The sequence below is a fragment of the Andrographis paniculata genome, unplaced genomic scaffold, assembly GCF_009805555.1.
Source record: "Andrographis paniculata isolate CXL003 unplaced genomic scaffold, ASM980555v1 Contig118END, whole genome shotgun sequence".
Taxonomy (NCBI): Eukaryota; Viridiplantae; Streptophyta; class Magnoliopsida; order Lamiales; family Acanthaceae; genus Andrographis; species Andrographis paniculata.
Genome location: NW_026137389.1, coordinates 1 through 19,883, shown reverse-complemented (window position 1 = coordinate 19,883; position 19,883 = coordinate 1). Strand labels below are relative to the sequence as shown.

Sequence of the window (19,883 nt, the reverse complement as noted above, 5' to 3'; positions counted from 1 at the left end):
TGGTGTAGGAAGTGAAAGAAAAAAACAAGGAACTCTTGTCCCACATTGGAGGAGGAGACAAATCTCTCCTACTTAATAAGTGATGTGGTCCCAATGATAAATTGGATTGGAATGAATGGACTATTGATTGGGCTAATATATATACATATAGAGTCAAGATTGGGCCTTGTGGGCTAGGCCTAATTGCAATTAATTCAATTTTCTTTTTTTAAAAAAAAAATTTATCTAAATATTGTTTTGACTGATTCAAAACAAATTTGAATTAATCAGATAAAATAGAATATTATTATAACGTGCATAATGGGATCGGATCATGTGGAATTCATTTTCTCACGTTACACCAATAAATAGAAACCCCACATTAAATTTTCGTTAAAATATAGAAAAAAGTGCTCTCCGAAACTTCTTCATTTTTTTTCTCTCGCAAAGTCCTCTCCAAAAATTTTCTTCTGCAATCAAAACTCTCCCAAAATTTTTCAATTCTCCTGATTCGGTTCGCGGGACTGTAATTCCGTTAGATTCGTTCTATCCTGGGAGGCGATCGGGGACGCCCGAATTCACTTCAAGGAAATCGCATACTACGCGAGACTCGAATACGATCTCGATTCCCTGTTGTCAGATCTGTGATTAATTGTTTACGTCTTATCTCATATTCAACCATACAAAGTTCAACAATGTCTTCATCAATTTTCAATAGTATAATTCACACTCCCTATTTCCTTTGTGCTATGAGATGTGAACGTCAATTATGGATACCAAACGAAATACACATGACTAAGATCCAAAATTATAATATTGTTCAACACCGTGAATGAGTTTTTCCTTAGTTGATAATTAAAACCCATTTTTAATTGAAATCTAGAATTATAATTGACATATCAAATTTAAAAAATTTAAAATTTTAATTATACTAGAAACTTAACTTTACTAATTATAATTTCAAATATTTGAAAATAAATTGTGGAATACAATTAATTTAAAATTATATTGTAGTTCTATTTTTAAACTATTGTTCAAAAAAAAGAAGAAAAACACTTTTTAGTGCATCAAATTTTTGTTAATAGGCTTTAACACTGTGTTTGAGTCAAACATATGAATTTTATATACAACAATAGTTTCAACTTTATAAAAAAGAAAACTTTTGGTTATCTACTATAGAATATAAAAACTAGATTTTTTTTATCTCAAGTTAAACAAATTTGAAGAAGGTGAACAGTTGATTAAGACATGAAAATTGCTTGGAGGAGTGTCCCTGTCGCCCATACAACATCCAAATTGAAGAGCGATGAAATACAGTAGAAGACCGTAAGATCACAGGTTCAAATCAAATCCAGATCACCCATGTCTTCATCAATTTTTGTGTACATGTGAATTAATTCAAACACGAATTTTTTAAAGTTGTTTTATCCGATGAATATTTGCATTAGCTATTTATAATTTTCTTTATTTATTTGAATCCTATACAATTATAATCATTATCAACGTAGGGAAGTCTAAGAGTTATAATAATGAATTTCTTTCCATTATTTTCTAAAACTCTAAATACATTAATTTAACAACTAAAAGTATTTTTCCCAATAATTTTTTAAATACATTTTGTGAATTTTGACCGTTCAAATTTAACCTAACAAATACCTTTATAAATTAAAGTTGGTCCACTCTTTAGTCAAACCAACTAAATTTGGCCTAAGCTCTTTAATCCAATTCCCAAGCTCAAACCTTTAGTCCCAACCCTGTGAATTAGTTATAAAAATTAGTTTTGGGGTTAAAACGGTTTAGGTTTTGGGAGGAGTTTTTTTTTTTTTTTTTTTTGTGCGCACTGGTAAACTAGTTTTGGGAGGATTTTAAGAGATAGAGAGATGGGGTTAGATATATAGAAAATGTAGTTTCTCTGGTAGAGAAGAGAGTAAGAAATAACATCTCAGAGTGGGGGCAAAGAGGGAGAGAAACAGCGAGTTTTCCGGTGAGTACGGGTGAGCTTTAGAAGCCCTTTATCTGGCCGATTTTGGTGGTGTAGTTACCTCCAACCTTGAGGTGTAGTTACTTCGGCTATTCGCACCATGGGCTGAGCCGAAAATCAATAATTCTAATGCTGCTGAAAGAAGTTCGAGAAGATCGGTGAAGTTGGGGCCGGAGGAGCTGCTGTCCCCGAGAAGATGAATCGGAGCTGTCCGTTGTTCGAAAAGGAAGAGTAGCCCTGCATTCTTTAATCCGAATGGCATTACGGTCCATGCCCAGACTGATAAACTTTTCATTGTTTGAATAGCCCGCCATTTTCCTCCTGGATATGGCCTATGTTCTATTGCTTCCCTTGCTGGTACCCTAACCTCCCCTCACACTTTGGGTTACACAGTAGCCCACCGCATACGGCAGATGCACTTCCTTCTGTGAATCAGTATCAAACTGAATACTACATCAGCAACTATAAACTGGGCAAGTTCTTTTGCTTAGCAATGATGCTTGCCGCTGCTGTCTGGAATAAGTCGCCGGAGCTGTTTGGCTGCCGATCGCTGGCTGATTCACCGGAGGAGAGCCACCGTATATCTGTTGTGAGTTCATCAGAGAAGAATGTAGGAGGAAGAAGAAGACGAACAGGAAGAATCCTAAATTGTCTTCAATAATTTAGGGCCTGTTTGTTTGCTTTTAGTTTCCATACTTGAGAAAATTAATTTGGCCTTACAATGTTGTTATTTCAATTTCATTGGGTTTAATATTGTTTTGGTTTTATTTGATATTCTTGCTTCCAGTAGTATTGATTGGAGATATAAATTCACAAATTTTCATAAGGGTTGGACATGGGAAAAAACGAACGCCTAAGTGAAGATAGGAGTGAGTTAGCCATTCATAGACGCCAAGTATTCGAGCACTTTTCCAGAATGAAGTTATTTGTTCGGAGCCCTGCAAGCCCTCATCCTGAAATTATCATTATCAGTGATTAACATGACGATGACACAGACGAGTGTACTGAGGACGTCAAACCTCAAGCTGACATGTCTGAGCATTGTACAAGTTCACCAATGCAAGATCCTGAGGTAGCTTAATTCCGAACATTGGTACCCATAATCAACTTATTAATTGACCAGCGCAATTTACACACTATTCACTTAATTAACACTGCTACTGCGGATGCAATTTATTTTTTACATATTGCTGATACGGTTATAATATCTTGCAGAGACGACAATTCATTCAAGACCTATTTTATCATTTGTTCGACACACCTTTGTTCAATGTGCTTGACCTTGAAAACTCTAAAAGCGAGGATGATGGCTCGGATGATGCAAGCGAGCAGGAAAGTGAAGAGACTCCGGATGTCAGTTTCGGTGACCTGGGCGACATGTGGAGCGAGATGGCAGTTGCAATGGAGTGTGCGAAGTGGGTAACACTTTCTCTTAAACATTTAGAATTACCTATTTATTTTAGTAGTACATTTGGTTTTGTTCTCGAGGCTGGCATATTTACATTTATGCTAAATAGGATCAGCATATATATATTTAGTTTTTTGTTCGATGTTTCAGGATGTTTTGGAACCTACACAGCATTATGAGAAAAAGGGTGGTGAGGATGAAGATTAGTGTGAGTACTCTTTTATATTCCAACATGATATCGGCAATGTTTTCACATTTGTGGAGTGAGTTAAATGCCAATTGAATCAATTATCGAATATAAGTTCTCGAAGGTATGGATTTTCATTCACTATGTCGTAGCTTATAGTTATTAATTACTCAATTTCTTTTGAAACTTCTGTATATTTATGTTTCAAAATTCTTTTAACACTCCTAATCAAATTTGGATTTCTCGAAAAACAAATATAAAATATACGACAATATATTTTCAAAAACATTCAATTCTTTTTTATATATAATTTTAAATTTCTATTCGTATTGAATTTTTTATTATTTCTAAACTATCCAAAATCACAAAATAGATTTAGCCATATCAGAAGCGTCTTCATATTCAATTCTCTATTTTTTTTTTTTATTTTACATTAATCTATGACAAAAAATACTTTCAAAATATATTTAATAAAATTGAATGGCAATGCTCTTAAAATAAAATATTAATTAGTTAAATTGTCTATAAAATAATTAAACTAATGAATATGTGATATTTTAAGCATGGCTAGACAAAACGGTAGATATTAAGGAATGAACCAATAATCTTATTTGAATTTAAGATGGTAGTTCAAAGAAATATTTTCTAGAAAACCAAATTATTGTTGATGGGTTAAACAGTGTGTCTGGCCCAAACATTTGAATTTTAAATACCCAAAGATGCTTACCTGTGAAAAAGATCTTTTGGTCACTTACCCTAAAAAATACACTCAAATCAGATTCTTTATTCTCAAAGTTCCTATCCAAGACACATTGAAACTAGATTTTTCAATTTCAAAGTTTCTTCCTTAAAACACACTGAAAGTTTCAGATACTTTCATCTCAAGGTTGAGAAGATCCGAAGAAAGTGGGCAGCAGTAAGACATCAAAATTCCTTGGAGGATCGTCCCTGTCGCCCACACGATATCCAAATTGAAGAGTAAAGGAATACAGTAGAATATTCAGAAGTTACGGATCGAGATTGCTCCTGTCTTCACAAGTTTTCAATCTGACAAAAAGATATGTGAAGATTTGAAGGACTCTTGTCATCTACCCTAAAATATAAAAACTAGATCTTTCCATCTTAAAGTTAAGAAGATTTGAAAAAGATAGATAGCTGAGTAAGACCCGTAGCCCGTGGCCCACAAGACGTTCTGATTGAGAGGTTACAGGTTCAAATCAAATCTGATCTGGATCGCTCTTGTCTATCAATTTTCAATTTAAGAAAAAGGTACTAGTCACAATCGCTATTTCCTTTGTGTCTTCATTCTTAATTGAGAATTAAAGCTTACATATACATTTCACCTTTTATTTTTTTCATTTTTCTTTCACTCATCTAGTTTCATTTTCTATGGTATTATGAACCGTCTAAATAATTTATTTTTTTTTTATTTTTTAAAAAATCTCGCCACAATTTAAGTGTTTTATTTTTATTTTTTTTAATATAAAGTTATTGAGACATTGCATCCAATTTTTTTTAATAATCATAAATCTCATTAAAAATGTATTTTTTTTTACAACTTAATTTATTATAATTTGCTAATTTGTTTTACAATATTAAATACTTGAATTTGTGATAAGTTAATAACAATAATAATAATAATAATAAAGATGATGATAAAAATAAGATCATTAATTTTTGTAAGCATTCCTTGGATCTCGACCAATCAATGTATTAACTTTTTTGTTCAATAGCTGTTACTTTGTCGAGAACTCTACATGTGAAGTAACAAACTACTTCTTCTAATATATCTTATAAATGATTGTTTCTTCAAAGCTCACTATCATGCACATTGCTTGAACAATGATGACACTTAACATAGTTATTTATAAAAATTAATCTTTGTCTTGGTTTGTGAATAATATTAATGTGTAAATAGAATAATAAAAATGAGATAAAGATAAAGAAAAACACAAACACGTCTTCAAGGTTTCCTTATTACTACCAGGCTCGACCTTCATGTGTCACACTGATTGCACTGCTATTTTCTCCCAACTTCATTCTATTCTTTTCAAATTAAGTAATACTAACAATAACTTTTGTGTGCTCTCCCTTTTCATCAATAGATATGAGTTCTAGGGACAAAAAAAGGATGAAAACGGATCGAGGAGTCGAATCCAGTGATAATGCACGTTCGAATTCAAGGGGATCTCAGTCCAACAGAGAACGAACGCCCCCCATTGTAAATGACCGTGAATCAATAGTCACGGGAAGGATTCTAGAAGGGCTGGACGAGGGAAAAGACGAAAACTTAAGTGAATATAGCAGTGAGTTAGAAATTCATAGACGCCAATTACATGAGCGCTTATTCGGAAGGGAATATGAAATTCCGATCCCTGCAGGCCCTCATCCTGAAATTATCATTATCAGTGATTCAGATGACCAAGACACAGAAGAGTGGACTGAGAACGTCGAACCTGAAGCTGACATTTCTGAGCATTGTACAAATTTTCCAATGCAAGATCCTGAGGTAATTTATTTCTGAACATTCGTACCCATAATCAACTTATTACTCGACCAAGGCAATTTACACAGTATTCACTTTCTTAACACTGCTACCAGGTGACATTTTTTTACCTATTGATGATACTATAATATCTACTTGCAGAGACGACAATTCATTCAGGACCAACTTTATCAGTTGTTTGATAAACCTTTGTTCGATGAGCCCGAGCTGGCAAACTCTGAAAGGGAGGATGATGGCTCGGATGATGAAAGCCAGCTGGAAAGTGAAGAGACTCCGGATGTCAGTTTCGATGACCTGGGCGACGTGTGGAGCGAGATGGCAGTTGCAATGGAGTGCGCGAAGGTGGTAACACTTTCTCTGTCACATTTAGAATTACACATTTATTTTAGATGTACATTTGGTTTTATTTTAGAGGCTTTCATGTTTACATTTACGTTTAATAAGATCACCATATCAGTTTCATTCGAAGTTTATATACATATATTCAATTTTTTGTTGGACTTGTTGCAGGATGTTTTTGAACCTACTTTGCATGCGAAAAATGGCGGTGAGGGTGAAGAAGACTGTGACCATTCTTTTATATTCAAAGATGATATAGGCGATGTTTGTCGCATTTGTGGGGTGATTAAAAGGCCAATTGAAACAATTGTCGAATATAATTTCTCCAAGGTATGGCTTTGCATTTACTATGTTGTACTGTATTGTTTCAGTTACTCGGCTTCTTACGAAACCTTTTATTTCCATACTATTCGTCAAACTTTGTTTTCACTAAAAAGAAACATGAAATATGTAATGTACTTTCGAAACATCACATTCAAGCCTTTTTATTAAACATCAAATATGAACTTGTATTCAATTTATTTGCAATTTCTAAATTAATTCAAAATCAAAAAATATATTTAGCCATACCAAAAGTTTCTTTAAATTCCTTTTCTATTCAATTTTACGCTTTTCCCAAATTAATCTAAAATCAAAATTACTTTAAAATTATATTTAGTCATATCACAACTCTCTTTATTAATTAGTATGAATTGTCATAGTTATAACCTAGCTTTCTTGTGTTACAATCATCTTATTTCCTTTTATATGATTAATTAAAGACCTATTGCAATACTTCTAAAATCTTGTAGTCAGGAAGAACAAGCTGAGACGACTAATTTGCATGCAATACTTAAATGCAGGCCCAGACAAGTTCCCGAACTCGAAGTTATGGAGGGCGGAATCCCGGAGGGCATGATCAATCAGAAACCTTGTCGGATGGTTTAGATTTACCCAATAATAATGATTTTATTGCTGCTGATATGCATCCACACCCGCGACACCGGAGGGAGATGAAACCTCATCAAGTTGAGGGATTCAATTTTCTTGCGAGCAATGTAATGTCTGAGAACCCCGGAGGTTGTATCATGGCTCATGCTCCGGGCTCCGGTAAGACATTCATGATCATCAGTTTCCTTCAGAGCTTCATGGCGAAGTATCCTGCAGCTCGGCCCCTGGTTGTGCTTCCCCGGGGGATTCTGCCCGTCTGGAAGAAGGAGTTTCTTACATGGCAGATCGAAGAGATACCCCTCTACGACTTCTACTCAGTTAAGGCAGACAATCGTGGCCAGCAGCTTCAAGTTCTGAAGGAATGGGCCGAAAGGAGGAGCATTCTGTTTTTAGGGTACAAGCAGTTTTCTTCCATCGTCTGCGATGTTGATGACAGGCCAGCTCCTTTGGCTTGCAAAAGTTATTTGCTTAAAGTCCCTTCAATCGTCATCCTCGATGAAGGGCATACACCGCGGAACCCAGACACCGCTATTCTGAGGTCTCTTGGGAGCATTGAAACCACAAGAAAGGTTGTTCTTTCGGGTACTCTTTATCAAAACAGCGTGAGAGAAGTTTTCAGCATTTTAGATCTGGTCCGCCCAAATTTTCTTATGATGGAAGATTCTAAAATAATTTTGAGGCGGATCGTGAGCAGGGCTGAGATTTCTAGCAGTCGGAGTCTGAGTAAACTTGGTAGAGGCAACGGCGGCTTCTACAAGACGATAGAAGACTGCTTGATAAAGGATGAGAATCGCAGCCGAAAAGTGGCTCTGATACAAGATTTGCGCGAGATGACTAGGAAGGTCCTGCACTACTACAAGGGGGACAACCTTGAAGAACTTCCTGGACTTGTAGATTTGGCTGTCTTCCTGGAGCTCAGTCCTGCGCAACGATCAGAAGTTGAGGAGATGAAAAATTTGCAGAACAGGTTCGCAATTAGTGCACTCGCAAGTCCCATTTATGTACACCCGATCCTGAAGGAGGTCGCGAAGAACTCTGGTGGAAGAGGCAGAGTGGACGAGGGGAGAATTCACCCATTATTAGAGAAGCTAGACATTCGTGACGGGGCAAAGCTTAGCTTCTATATAAATCTCCTCCAGCTTTGCGAATCCACCGGAGAGAAGCTGATCGTCTTCGGCAACTTTCTGTTGCCCCTGAAATTTCTGGAGATAATGACCAGTAAATTGAAGGGCTACAGTGTTGGCCGCGAGATGTTCGTGATTACAGGCGACTCCGACACAGATGCTCGGGAGTCTGTGATGGAGCAATTCAATCAGTCCCCGGCAGCCAGAGTCTTCTTCGGTTCTGTCAAGGCATGCGGCGAGGGAATCTCACTCATCGGGGCTTCTCGCATTCTCATCCTCGACGTTCACCTGAACCCCTCAGTGACCCGGCAGGCGATAGGAAGGGCGTTCCGGCCGGGACAGACGAGGAAGGTTTATACTTACCGGTTGATCGCGACCGGCTCACTTGAAGAGGCGGACCATGCTGCATGCTTCAAGAAGGAATCCATCGCCAAGATGTGGTTCGAATGGGATGAGCGCAGGGGTCAGGACAACTTCGAAATGGAGCCTGTCCACGTTGATGCGTGCGGAGACATGTTTCTGGAAACTCTACTGTTGAAAGAAAATGTCGCAGCTGTCTACCGGAGGTGAGCGTACTTTGAGTGATGTTTTGGTTCTTCGCTTCGTCTAGAAAATTCATCTGTAATTCTTGATAGCCATTTTTTATGTACTATATCAACTGTATATTATATATATTGTGATGTATAAAATTTTTTTAATGTTTTTTAAGTGTTTCAAAATGTTATTGTTATTAAATAAATAATACCGTGCATATATTTTAGAAGTTGTATTAAGTTATATTAGGCGTTGCAATAGTTGGTTTAAAATTTGAATTTATAATATTGAGTAATTATTGTATCAGATTTATTGTATTAAAATTAAAAGCAGAAACAAAAAGAAAAAAATTCTCCTAGAGCGAATATATTCTAGATTTTTGGTCCGTCTTCTCCACAACAAAGAAAGTGAGGGCCTGTGCTTGTGTCATTTTTTTTTTTTTTTTTTCAGAAGTGTAGATTTTTGAAATTTTTTTGTTCGTATGCAAAATGTCAGACGGAAATTCTTCAATTCAACCATTAATTCTAATTTTCAAAGGAGAGAAGTACCATTTTTGGAGTTTGAAAATGAAAACTCTATTCAAGTCTCAAGAATTGTAAGATTTGGTTGAAATAGGAATTGATGACCTAGATCCGACTCCTGCGGCACAAGATCAACAATTGCGGGAAAATCGTAGAAAGGATACAATGGCACTGCTACTCATCCAATCGGCATTACAGGATGATATTTTTGCACAGTACTGTTGCTGCTAGAACATCCAGGATGGCGCGGGATATTCGGAAGCAAGAATATTTCGGTGACAACAAAGTACTTACGATTAAATTGCAAACCCTTCGGTGTGATTTTGAAACACTGAGTATGAAAGAAAAAGAATCAGTCCAAGAATACATGTAAGAAACTATCGATCAACTAGATGAAGTATTATAGAGAATCCGGATCGGTCAATAATCAGATTGGTGTCAGTAAGGTTCTCAAAAGTATGATTCCAAAATATGATTAGGTTGTCGCTGCAATTGAGGAAAGTAATAACCTGTCAACTTATACACTTGATGAATTGATGAGTTTCTAATGGCGAATGAAGGAAAATTGAACAGATCTTATGAAAAATTAGAAGAAAATGATGGATAAATAATCCGGATTGAATGAAAATACAAACAAATCAAATTTATACTTTGAGTCGAGTAGAGTCGCTTTCCTTATACAATATTTCGACCCTATTAACGCCCCGGATTACACGAAATTCGTATGAGGATAAAACAAAGCAACACTCGAATTTTAGGCGAAAAATCGAGCAAGTAAAAGTTGGGAGATTATTTGCACACACAAATTAATTCTGCAGACAAGAATCTGCATATTTTTTTCTTTTTCTCTTTTTAATCGTTACATGATCGATGATCAATTGCACTGCAGGCAAGCCGAAATATATTGCCGGCTGTCTCTCCAACCGAATAAAATAATTGTGTGCATTCTTTTGGAGATGCAAATTTTTATTCTCTTAAATAAAAATTATGAACCCACATCGGATTCATTTTTCAAAATTTAAAAATCAATTCTATCGATTTGATCATTGGAAATAATAGATTCCAATATCCTCAAATTTGGACATCTTTCCAAATTTCATTTTCATATCCGCCAAAGTATCCCATCCATGACCGTCCGAAATTATCGTATAAGATTGTTGGAAAAATAATCTGGATTTGAATGAAAATACGAACAAATCAAATTCCGCAGGGTATACACGATCTTGGATACACTTTGAGCCGTGTCGATTCGCTTTCCTTATACGATATTTTGACCCTATTAACGCCCGGGTTACACGAAATTCGTACGACGATAAAACAAAGTAACACTTGAATTTTAGGCGAAAAATCGAGCAAGTAAACGTTGGGAGATTATTTGCGCAAACAGATTTATTCCGCAGACAACATTATTTTTTTTGTCCATTTCCTCTTTTTCAGAATTTGTGAAGATAAGTTTTATATAATAAACTTTGAAATGTCTATTCAAGAAAAGATGTATTTAAATCTGAAAGGTGCATCTTTTCTTGAATAGACACTTCAAAGTTTATATATAAAACTTATCTTCACAAATTCTGAAAAACAGGAAAAGACAGCCTCCTCTTCTTCGTCTTCCTCCGATGAGAGGTCACTGCAGCCCTTCCTTTTGAAGGTCTGATGCTGCGCCGCCCTGAAGCCCCCGCAGGCATGTTGTCATCTGTAGTGTCACTTTCTTTTTTTTTTTTGAACTTTCTTCGCACCTTATTGTCAGATCCAGTCGTCGTCATAGTGGGAAGATCCTCGCTTCCATTTCAGAATCTGCAACCGTGTCGAAGAAATCAATTTTTCTCCCTTGAAGTTGTACCGATAAACAAACAAAAATATTACAAAAATTAAAACACACCTTGATCTGTTGTAGCAATATTATCTCGCTGCTGCCTTGCCAAAAATCTCTCCACTCTGCCGATCCCCTGGGTCGTCAACGGAGCATTCATTGATTTGCTATTATCTATTTCGTAAGAACTGAGCAAATGATAGCCAACTTGCAGTTTCTCATTCCTCTAGAACAATGACTGTCTGAGTAATTATTTGCAAATTTTTCGGAGCTGAACCGAGGAATTCTTTAAAGACAATCAGAGAGGGGTAGGTGGAGATGGTATGATAAGTAGACTTACTTATCTTCTAACATTGTTCCGAGGAATTCATAAAGACAATCTGAGAGGGATAGGTGGAGATGGTATGATAAGTAGACTTACTTATCTAATAACATTGTTCACTTATATGTTGCTGAAGGCACCATCGAGTGTGTATGGCTTGGAGTCTGTAAAAAGGAAGACATGTTTGTTCGTGTTTTGTTTGTTTAAATTTTAAGGCTATTTATCAATTTTTTTTTCTGTTTTATTAGTATATAACTCTTCCAATTTTTATAAATAAAAAAGTATAATATTTTATCTGATAAGTATTGTATCAAACTATTATAAAAATACAAGCATGAAAGATTTATAGCTGAAATATAAATTTTTCCGTTAATAATGTAATTAATTTGTAGCATGAAGTGTAAATTTGTTGTATAATAATATAATTATTTACTATAGTTAATAAAAATTAAAAATAAATTATAGAAGTTTAATCGTAAATTACAAGCATATTAACGTGTCCTTATGGAAAATTTTTACAGTAGCATTTTCAACTTTATATCCAATCATTTTTTTTTTAAGTTGTTTTTATAAAAATTTAACTGCTTTAAACTTTTGTTTTTGGACTTTACTTCTTTTCTAAGTTAATGCAAATGGCCCCAAATATTAATAATATCGACTTTATCTTATGTCCTATTTTTAGGATGATGATGATATCCTCACAAAAAAATTTATAAAGATTATTTTGTATACAATACATAAATTTAATAAAATTGAATGACATTGCTCTTAAAATAAAATATTAATTAGTTAAATTGTCTATAATATAATTAAACTAATGAACATGTAATATTTAAGCTTGGCTAGACAAAAGGGTAGATATTAGGAAAGGAACCAATAATCTTATTTGAATTTAAGATGGTAGTTCAAAAAAATACATTGATGGGCTTGAGCAATGTGTTTGGACGAAACATATGAATTGTAATGCACAGAGAGGCTTATCTGTGCAAAAAGATTTTTTTGGTCACTTGCCCTAGAATACACTAAAATCATATTCTTCCTTCTCAAAGTTGCTACCAGACACATTGAAACTATATTTTTCCATTTCAAAATTTCTACTGACACTAAAAGTTTTAGATACTTCCATCTCAAGGTTGAGAAGATTTGAAGAAAGTGGGCAGCCAAGTAAGACATCAAAATTGCTTGGAAGATCGTCCTATTCCCCACACGATGTCCAAATTGAAGAGCAAAAGAATACAACAGAAGATCCAAAAGTTACTAGTTAAAATCAGATTCAGATTGCTCTGTCTTGCCAAGTTTTCAATCTAACAATAAGATATATGAAAGACTTGAAGGACTCTTGGTCATGTACCCTAAAATATAAAAATTAGATCTTTCCATTTCAAGGTTAAAAAGATTTGAAGAAGGTGGATAGCTGAGTAAGGTACCTGGTCGGTCTGATTGAAAATAACGTACCCGTCGCCCGCACACCACGTTCTGATTGAAGATTCAAGGGAATACTTAGAAGATCGGGAGGTTACAAGTTCAAATCAGATCGAGGTCGCTCTTGTCTCATCAGTTTTTAATTTAACAAAAAGGTATGAGTCACAATCACTGTTTCCTTTTGTCTTCATCCTTAGTTGAGAATTAAAACTTACATATACATTTCACCTTTTATTTTGTTCATTTTTCTTTCACTCATCTAGTTTTATTTTCTATTGTACTTATAAATCATCTTATAATTTATTTTGTTTTTTTAATTATTAAAAAATCTCGCCACAATTTAAGTTTTTTTTTAATATAATATTATTGAGACATGGTCTTAAGATTTTTCTAAAAATCTCATTAAATTGAATTTTTTTTAAACTTAATTTATTACAATTTGCTAATTCGTTTTACAATATTAAATACCTGAATTTTTGATACGCTAATAATAATAATGATAAAAATAAGATCATTAATTTTTGTACTCATTGGTTGGATCTCGACCATTCAATACATAAACTTTTTTGTTCAATAGTTGTTACTTTGTCGACAACTCTGTGTCAAGTAACATACTACTTTTAATATATCTTATAAATGATTGTTTTTTTCAAAGCTCGTTATCATGCACATTGCTTGAACAATGATGACACTTAACATAGTCATTTATAAACATTAATCTCTGTCTTTATTTGTGAATAATATTTGTGTAAATGGAATAAAAAAAATAAGATAAAGATAAAAAAAAACACAAACACGTCTTCAAGGTTTCCCTATTACTACTAGGCTCGACCTTCATGGGTCACACTGACTGCACTGATATTTTTTCTCTCAACTTCATTCTATTCTTTTCAAATTAAGTAATATTAACAATAACTTTTGTGTGCTCTCCGTTTTCACCAACAGATATGAGTTCTAGAGACAAAAAAAGGATGAAAATGGATCAAGGAGTAGAATCCAATAATAATGCATGTTCGAACTCAGGAGGATATCATTCCAACACAGAATGAACGCCCCCCTTTTGTAAATGACCGTGAATTAATAGCCACAGGAAAGATTCAGGAAGGGTTGGATGAGGGAAAAAAGAACACTTAAGTGAAGATAGCAGTGAGTTAGAAATTCATAGACGCCAATTACATGAGCGCTTATTCGGAAGGGAAGATGAAGTTCCGAGCCCTGCAAGCCCTCATCCTGACATTATCCTTATCAGAAGCGTCTTCATATTCAATTCTCTATTCATTTTTTTTATTATTATTTTTACATTAATCTATAACAAAAAATACGTTCAAAATATATTTAATCATATAAAGAATTTCTTTATTACTAAGTATTGTCATATCTATAATGTTTTTACAAGCTGAGACGACTAATTTGCATGCAATGTATAAATGAAGGCCAAGACAAGCTCCCAAAAATTAGTGAGGCCTAACACATGTCGTATACTAGAAGCCTTTCTTTGGTATTAACTTTGGATTGACATTTTGATTCGTAATAACATTGGTAATGTTTTTTCACTCTATATTTGTTTTATTAATGCAAATCCCAATTTGCTTTATATTGTAAATAATATGGTAGGTGGTGTCACACTTTAAGGTCATATCATTTATTTTTACAAAGTGTAAATTTTGGGTCACAACAAAGATTGAGTTGGACAACTCATCGGAATGATTGTAATGTAATTTCGTATTAGTCTATCTTTGGCTATAATATTGCAATAGTTCACTTTGTGTGGATTAAGGAGAACCATTTTGAAATGTTTAATTTACAGTGACTTTATAAAAGAATACAGCCCTAGTTAACATGGATGTTCATCCTCTAAATTCCAATATAGCAATAGACACATAAGCTTACGAAGTGTCTTTTTTATTAGCCAAATGTTAAGATTTATTTATTAATTTTACGAGAACGATGGATTAAAACCCCGTTTAGATTAGCTTCTTATAGGGGTTTTAAATTTCTACTTCTAACACTATTAAGTTTAAATTAAACTTTTATTCCTAATAATAATAATTAGAAAAATAATAGTAATATATTATACTTCAATTAAAATTTAAAATATAATTATATTTTTATTTATATATTATACTATAGTTGAAATTTAAAACTATAGTTGAGATATTAAATTTAAAAATATAAAATTTTAATTATACAAGAAACATAAAATTATTAATTCTTTCATTTTTAAAATTTTAAAATAAATTATAGAGTACAATTCATGTAACATTAAATTGTAATTTTATTTTATATAGTATCTTTAAATTAAAATTTTAAAATATAAGTTACCAATGTAAAAAAAAAATATATATATATATTTTTTATAGAAGATATAATTTAGTTTTTAAATATAGTTAATAAAAATTAAAAATAAATTATAGAAGTTTAATCGTAAATTACAAGTATATTAATGTGTCCTTTTGGAAGTTTATATCCAACCAATTTTTTTTTTTCTTAAGTTGCTTTTATAAAAATTTATCTAAATATAAAATCAAATAGATTATGCTTTAAACTTTTATTTTTGGCTTTTACTTCTCTTTTAAATTAATGCAAATGGCCCCAAGAAATAATATTGACTATATCATGTACTATATTTACTCTAGAAGAAATTTATGTCATATTTTTAGGATGACGATGTCCTCACAAAAAAAATTATAAAGATTATCTTGTATACAATACATGCAGATTTAATAAAATTGAATGGCAATGCTCTTAAAATAAAATATTAATTAGTTAAATTGTCTATAACATAATTAAACTAACGAATATATGATATTTTAAGCATGGCTATACAAAACGGTAGATATTAAGAAATGAACCAGTAATCTTATTTGAATTTAAGATGGTAGTTCAAAGAAATATTTTCTAGAAAACCAAATTATTGTTGAGGGGTTAAACAGTGTGTTTGGCCCAAACATTTGAATTTTAAATACCCAAATATGCTTACCTCCGAAAAAGATCTTTTGATCACTTACTCTAAAAAATACACTCAAATCAGATTCTTCATTCTCAAAGTTCCTATCCAAGGCACATTGAAACTAGATTTTTCAATTTCAAGGTTTCTTCCTTAAAACACACAGAAAGTTTCAGATACTTTCATCTCAAGGTTGAGAAGATCTGAAGAAAGTGGGCAGCCAAGTAAGACATCAAAATTCCTTGGAGGATCGTCCCTGTCGCCCACACGACATCCAAATTGAAGAGTAAATTAAGGAATACAGTAGAAGATTAAGAAGTTACTGATCCAGATTGCTCCTGTCTTCATAAGTTTTCAATCTGACAAAAAGATACGTGAAGATTTGAAAGACTCTTGGTCATCTACCATAAAATATAAAAACTAGATCTTTCGATCGTAAAGTTAAGAATATTTGAAAAAGATAGATAGCTGAGTAAGGCCCGTAGCCCGTCGCCCACATGACGTTCTGATTAAGAGGTTACAAGTTCAAATCAAATCAGATCTGGATCGCTCTTGTCTATCAATTTTCAATTTAACAAAAAGGTACTAGTCACAATCACTATTTCCTTTGTGTCTTCATCCTTAGTTGAGAATTAAACCTTACATATACATTACACCTTTTATTTTTTCCATTTTCTTTCACTCATCTAGTTTAATTTTCTATAGTATTATGAAATGTCTAAATAATTTAATTTGTTTTTTTATTATTTTTTAAAAAATTTCGCCACAATTGAAGTGTTCTATTTTTATTTTTAATATAAAGTTATTGAGACATTGCATCCAATTTTTTATAATAGCCATAAATCTCATTAAAAATGTATTTTTTTTACAACTTAATTTATTATAATTTGCTAATTTGTTTTACAATATTAAATACTTGAATTTGTGATAAGTTAATAACAATAATAATAATAATAAAGATGATGATAAAAATAAGATCATTAATTTTTGTACACGTTCTTTGGATCTCGACCAATCAAGGCATTAACTTTTTTGTTCAATAGCTGTTACTTTGTCGAGAACTCTACATGTCAAGTAACAAACTACTTCTCCTAATATATCTTATAAATGATTGTTTCTTCAAAGCTCACTGTCATGCACATTGCTTGAACAATGATGACACTTAACATAGTTATTTATAAAAATTAATCTTTGTCTTGGTTTGTGAATAATATTAATGTGTAAATAGAATGATAAAAAAGAGATAAAGATAAAGAAAAACACAAATACGACTTCAAGGTTTCCTTATTACTACCAGGCTCGACCTTCATGTGTCACACTGATTGCACTGCTATTTTCTCCCAACTTCATTCTATTCTTTTCAAATTAAGTAATACTAACAATAACTTTTGTGTGCTCTCCCTTTCCGTCAACAGATATGAGTTCTAGGAACAAAAAAAGGAGGAAAACGGATCAAGGAGTCGAATCCAGTGATAATGCACGTTCGAATTCAAGGGGATCTCAGTCCAACAGAGAACGGACGCCCCCCTTTGTAACTGACCGTGAATCAATAGTCACGGGAAGGATTCTAGAAGGGCTGGACGAGGGAAAAGACGAAAACTTAAGTGAATATAGCAGTGAGTTAGAAATTCATAGACGCCAATTACATGAGCGCTTATTCGGAAGGGAATATGAAATTCCGATCCCTGCAGGCCCTCATCCTGAAATTATCATTATCAGTGATTCAGATGACGAAGACACAGAAGAGTGGACTGAGAACGTCGAACCTGAAGCTGACATTTCTGAGCATTGTACAAATTTTCCAATGCAAGATCCTGAGGTAATTTATTTCTGAACATTCGTACCCATAATCAACTTATTACTCGACCAAGGCAATTTACACAGTATTCACTTTCTTAACACTGCTACCAGGTGACATTTTTTTACCTATTGATGATACTATAATATCTACTTGCAGAGACGACAATTCATTCAGGACCAACTTTATCAGTTGTTTGATAAACCTTTGTTCGATGAGCCCGAGCTGGCAAACTCTGAAAGGGAGGATGATGGCTCGGATGATGAAAGCCAGCTGGAAAGTGAAGAGACTCCGGATGTCAGTTTCGATGACCTGGGCGACGTGTGGAGCGAGATGGCAGTTGCAATAGAGTGCGCGAAGGTGGTAACACTTTCTCTCACACATTTATTTTAGAAGTACATTTGGTTTTATTTTAGAGGCTTTCATGTTTACATTTACGTTTAATAAGATCACCATATCAGTTTCATTCGAAGTTTATATACATATATTCAATTTTTTGTTGGACTTGTTGCAGGATGTTTTTGAACCTAGTTTGCATGCAAAAAATGGCGGTGAGGATGAAGAAGACTGTGAGCATTCTTTTATATTCAAAGATGATATAGGCGATGTTTGTCGCATTTGTGGGGTGATTAAAAAGCCAATTGAAACAATTATCGAATATAATTTCTCCAAGGTATGGCTTTCCATTTACTATGTTGTACTGTATAGTTTCAGTTACTCGGCTTCTTACGAAACCTTTTATTTCCATACTATTCGTCAAACTTTATTTTCACTAAAAAAAACATGAAATATGTAATGTACTTTCGAAACATCACATTCAAGCTTTTTATTAAACATCAAATATGAACTTGTATTCAATTTATTTGCGATTTCTAAATGAATTCAAAATCAAAAAATATATTTAACCATACCAAAAGTTTCTTTAAATTCCTTTTCTATTCAATTTTACGCCGTTCCCAAATTAATCTAAAATCAAAATTACTTTAAAATTATATTTAGTCATATCACAACTCTCTTTATTAATTAGTATGAATTGTCACAGCTATAACCTAGCTTTCTTGTGTTACAATCATCTTATTTCCTTTTATAAGATTAATTAAAGACCTATTGCAATACTTCTAAATCTTGTAGTCAGGAAGAACAAGCCGAGACGACTAATTTGCATGCAATATTTAAATGCAGGCCCAGACAAGTTCCCGAACTCGAAGATATGGAGGGCGGAATCCCGGAGGGCATGATCAATCAGAAACCTTGTCGGATGGTTTAGATTTACCCAATAATAATGATTTATATTGCTGCTGATATGCATCCACACCCGCGACACCGGAGGGAGATGAAACCTCATCAAGTTGAGGGATTCAATTTTCTTGCAAGCAATGTAATGTCTGAGAACCCCGGAGGTTGTATCATGGCTCATGCTCCCGGCTCTGGTAAGACATTCATGATCATCAGTTTCCTTCAGAGCTTCATTGCTAAGTATCCTCTGCTGCTCGGCCCCTGGTTGTGCTTCCCCGCGGGATTCTCCCCGTCTGGAAGAAGGAGTTTCTTACATGGCAGATCGAAGAGATACCCTCTACGACTTCTACTCAGTTAAGGCAGACAATCGTGGGCAGCAGCTTGAAGTTCTGAAGGAATGGGCCGAAAGGAGGAGCATTCTGCTTTTAGGGTACAAGCAGTTCTCTTCCATCGTCTGCGATGTTGATGACAGGCCAGCTCCTTTGGCTTGCAAAAGTTATTTGCTTAAAGTCCCATCAATCGTCATCCTCGATGAAGGGCATACACCGCGGAACCCAGACACCGCTATTCTGAGGTCTTGGGAGCATTGAAACCACAAGAAAGGGTGTTCTTTCGGGTACTCTTTACCAAAACAGCGTGCGAGAAGTTTTCAGCATTTTGGATCTGGTCCGCCCAAATTTTCTTATGATGGAAGATTCTGAAAATAATTTTGAGGCGGATCGTGAGCAGGCTGAGATTTCTAGCAGTCGGAGTCTGAGTAAACTTGGTAGGGGCAACGGCGGCTTCGACAAGACGATAGAAGACTGCTTGATTAAAGGATGAGAATCGCAGCCGAAAAG

General features: G+C 34.0%; 1 protein-coding gene and 1 pseudogene across 1 annotated transcript; both read left to right on the top strand.

Annotated features, from left to right (window-relative positions):
- Nucleotides 1-5,662: 5,662 nt before the first annotated feature.
- LOC127247327 (protein CHROMATIN REMODELING 35-like) lies at nucleotides 5,663-9,024 on the top strand. The gene is made up of 4 exons (XM_051269157.1): nucleotides 5,663-6,064; nucleotides 6,203-6,403; nucleotides 6,572-6,730; nucleotides 7,243-9,024. Exons 1-4 carry the CDS (start codon nucleotides 5,663-5,665, stop codon nucleotides 9,022-9,024), a joined length of 2,544 nt encoding a protein of 847 aa, XP_051125114.1.
- Nucleotides 9,025-17,427: 8,403 nt separating this feature from the next.
- On the top strand, nucleotides 17,428-19,866 carry LOC127247322 (protein CHROMATIN REMODELING 35-like; annotated as a pseudogene).
- Nucleotides 19,867-19,883: the final 17 nt, after the last annotated feature.

Bases quoted from the DNA above. Each gene is read 5' to 3' on its own strand.
- LOC127247327 (XM_051269157.1), top strand. From the start codon at position 5,663: ATGAGTTCTAGGGACAAAAAAAGGATGAAAACGGATCGAGGAGTCGAA. The intron at 6,065-6,202 runs GTAATTTATTTC...ATCTACTTGCAG, and splicing joins TTCCAATGCAAGATCCTGAG to AGACGACAATTCATTCAGGA. The intron at 6,731-7,242 runs GTATGGCTTTGC...ACTTAAATGCAG, and splicing joins TCGAATATAATTTCTCCAAG to GCCCAGACAAGTTCCCGAAC.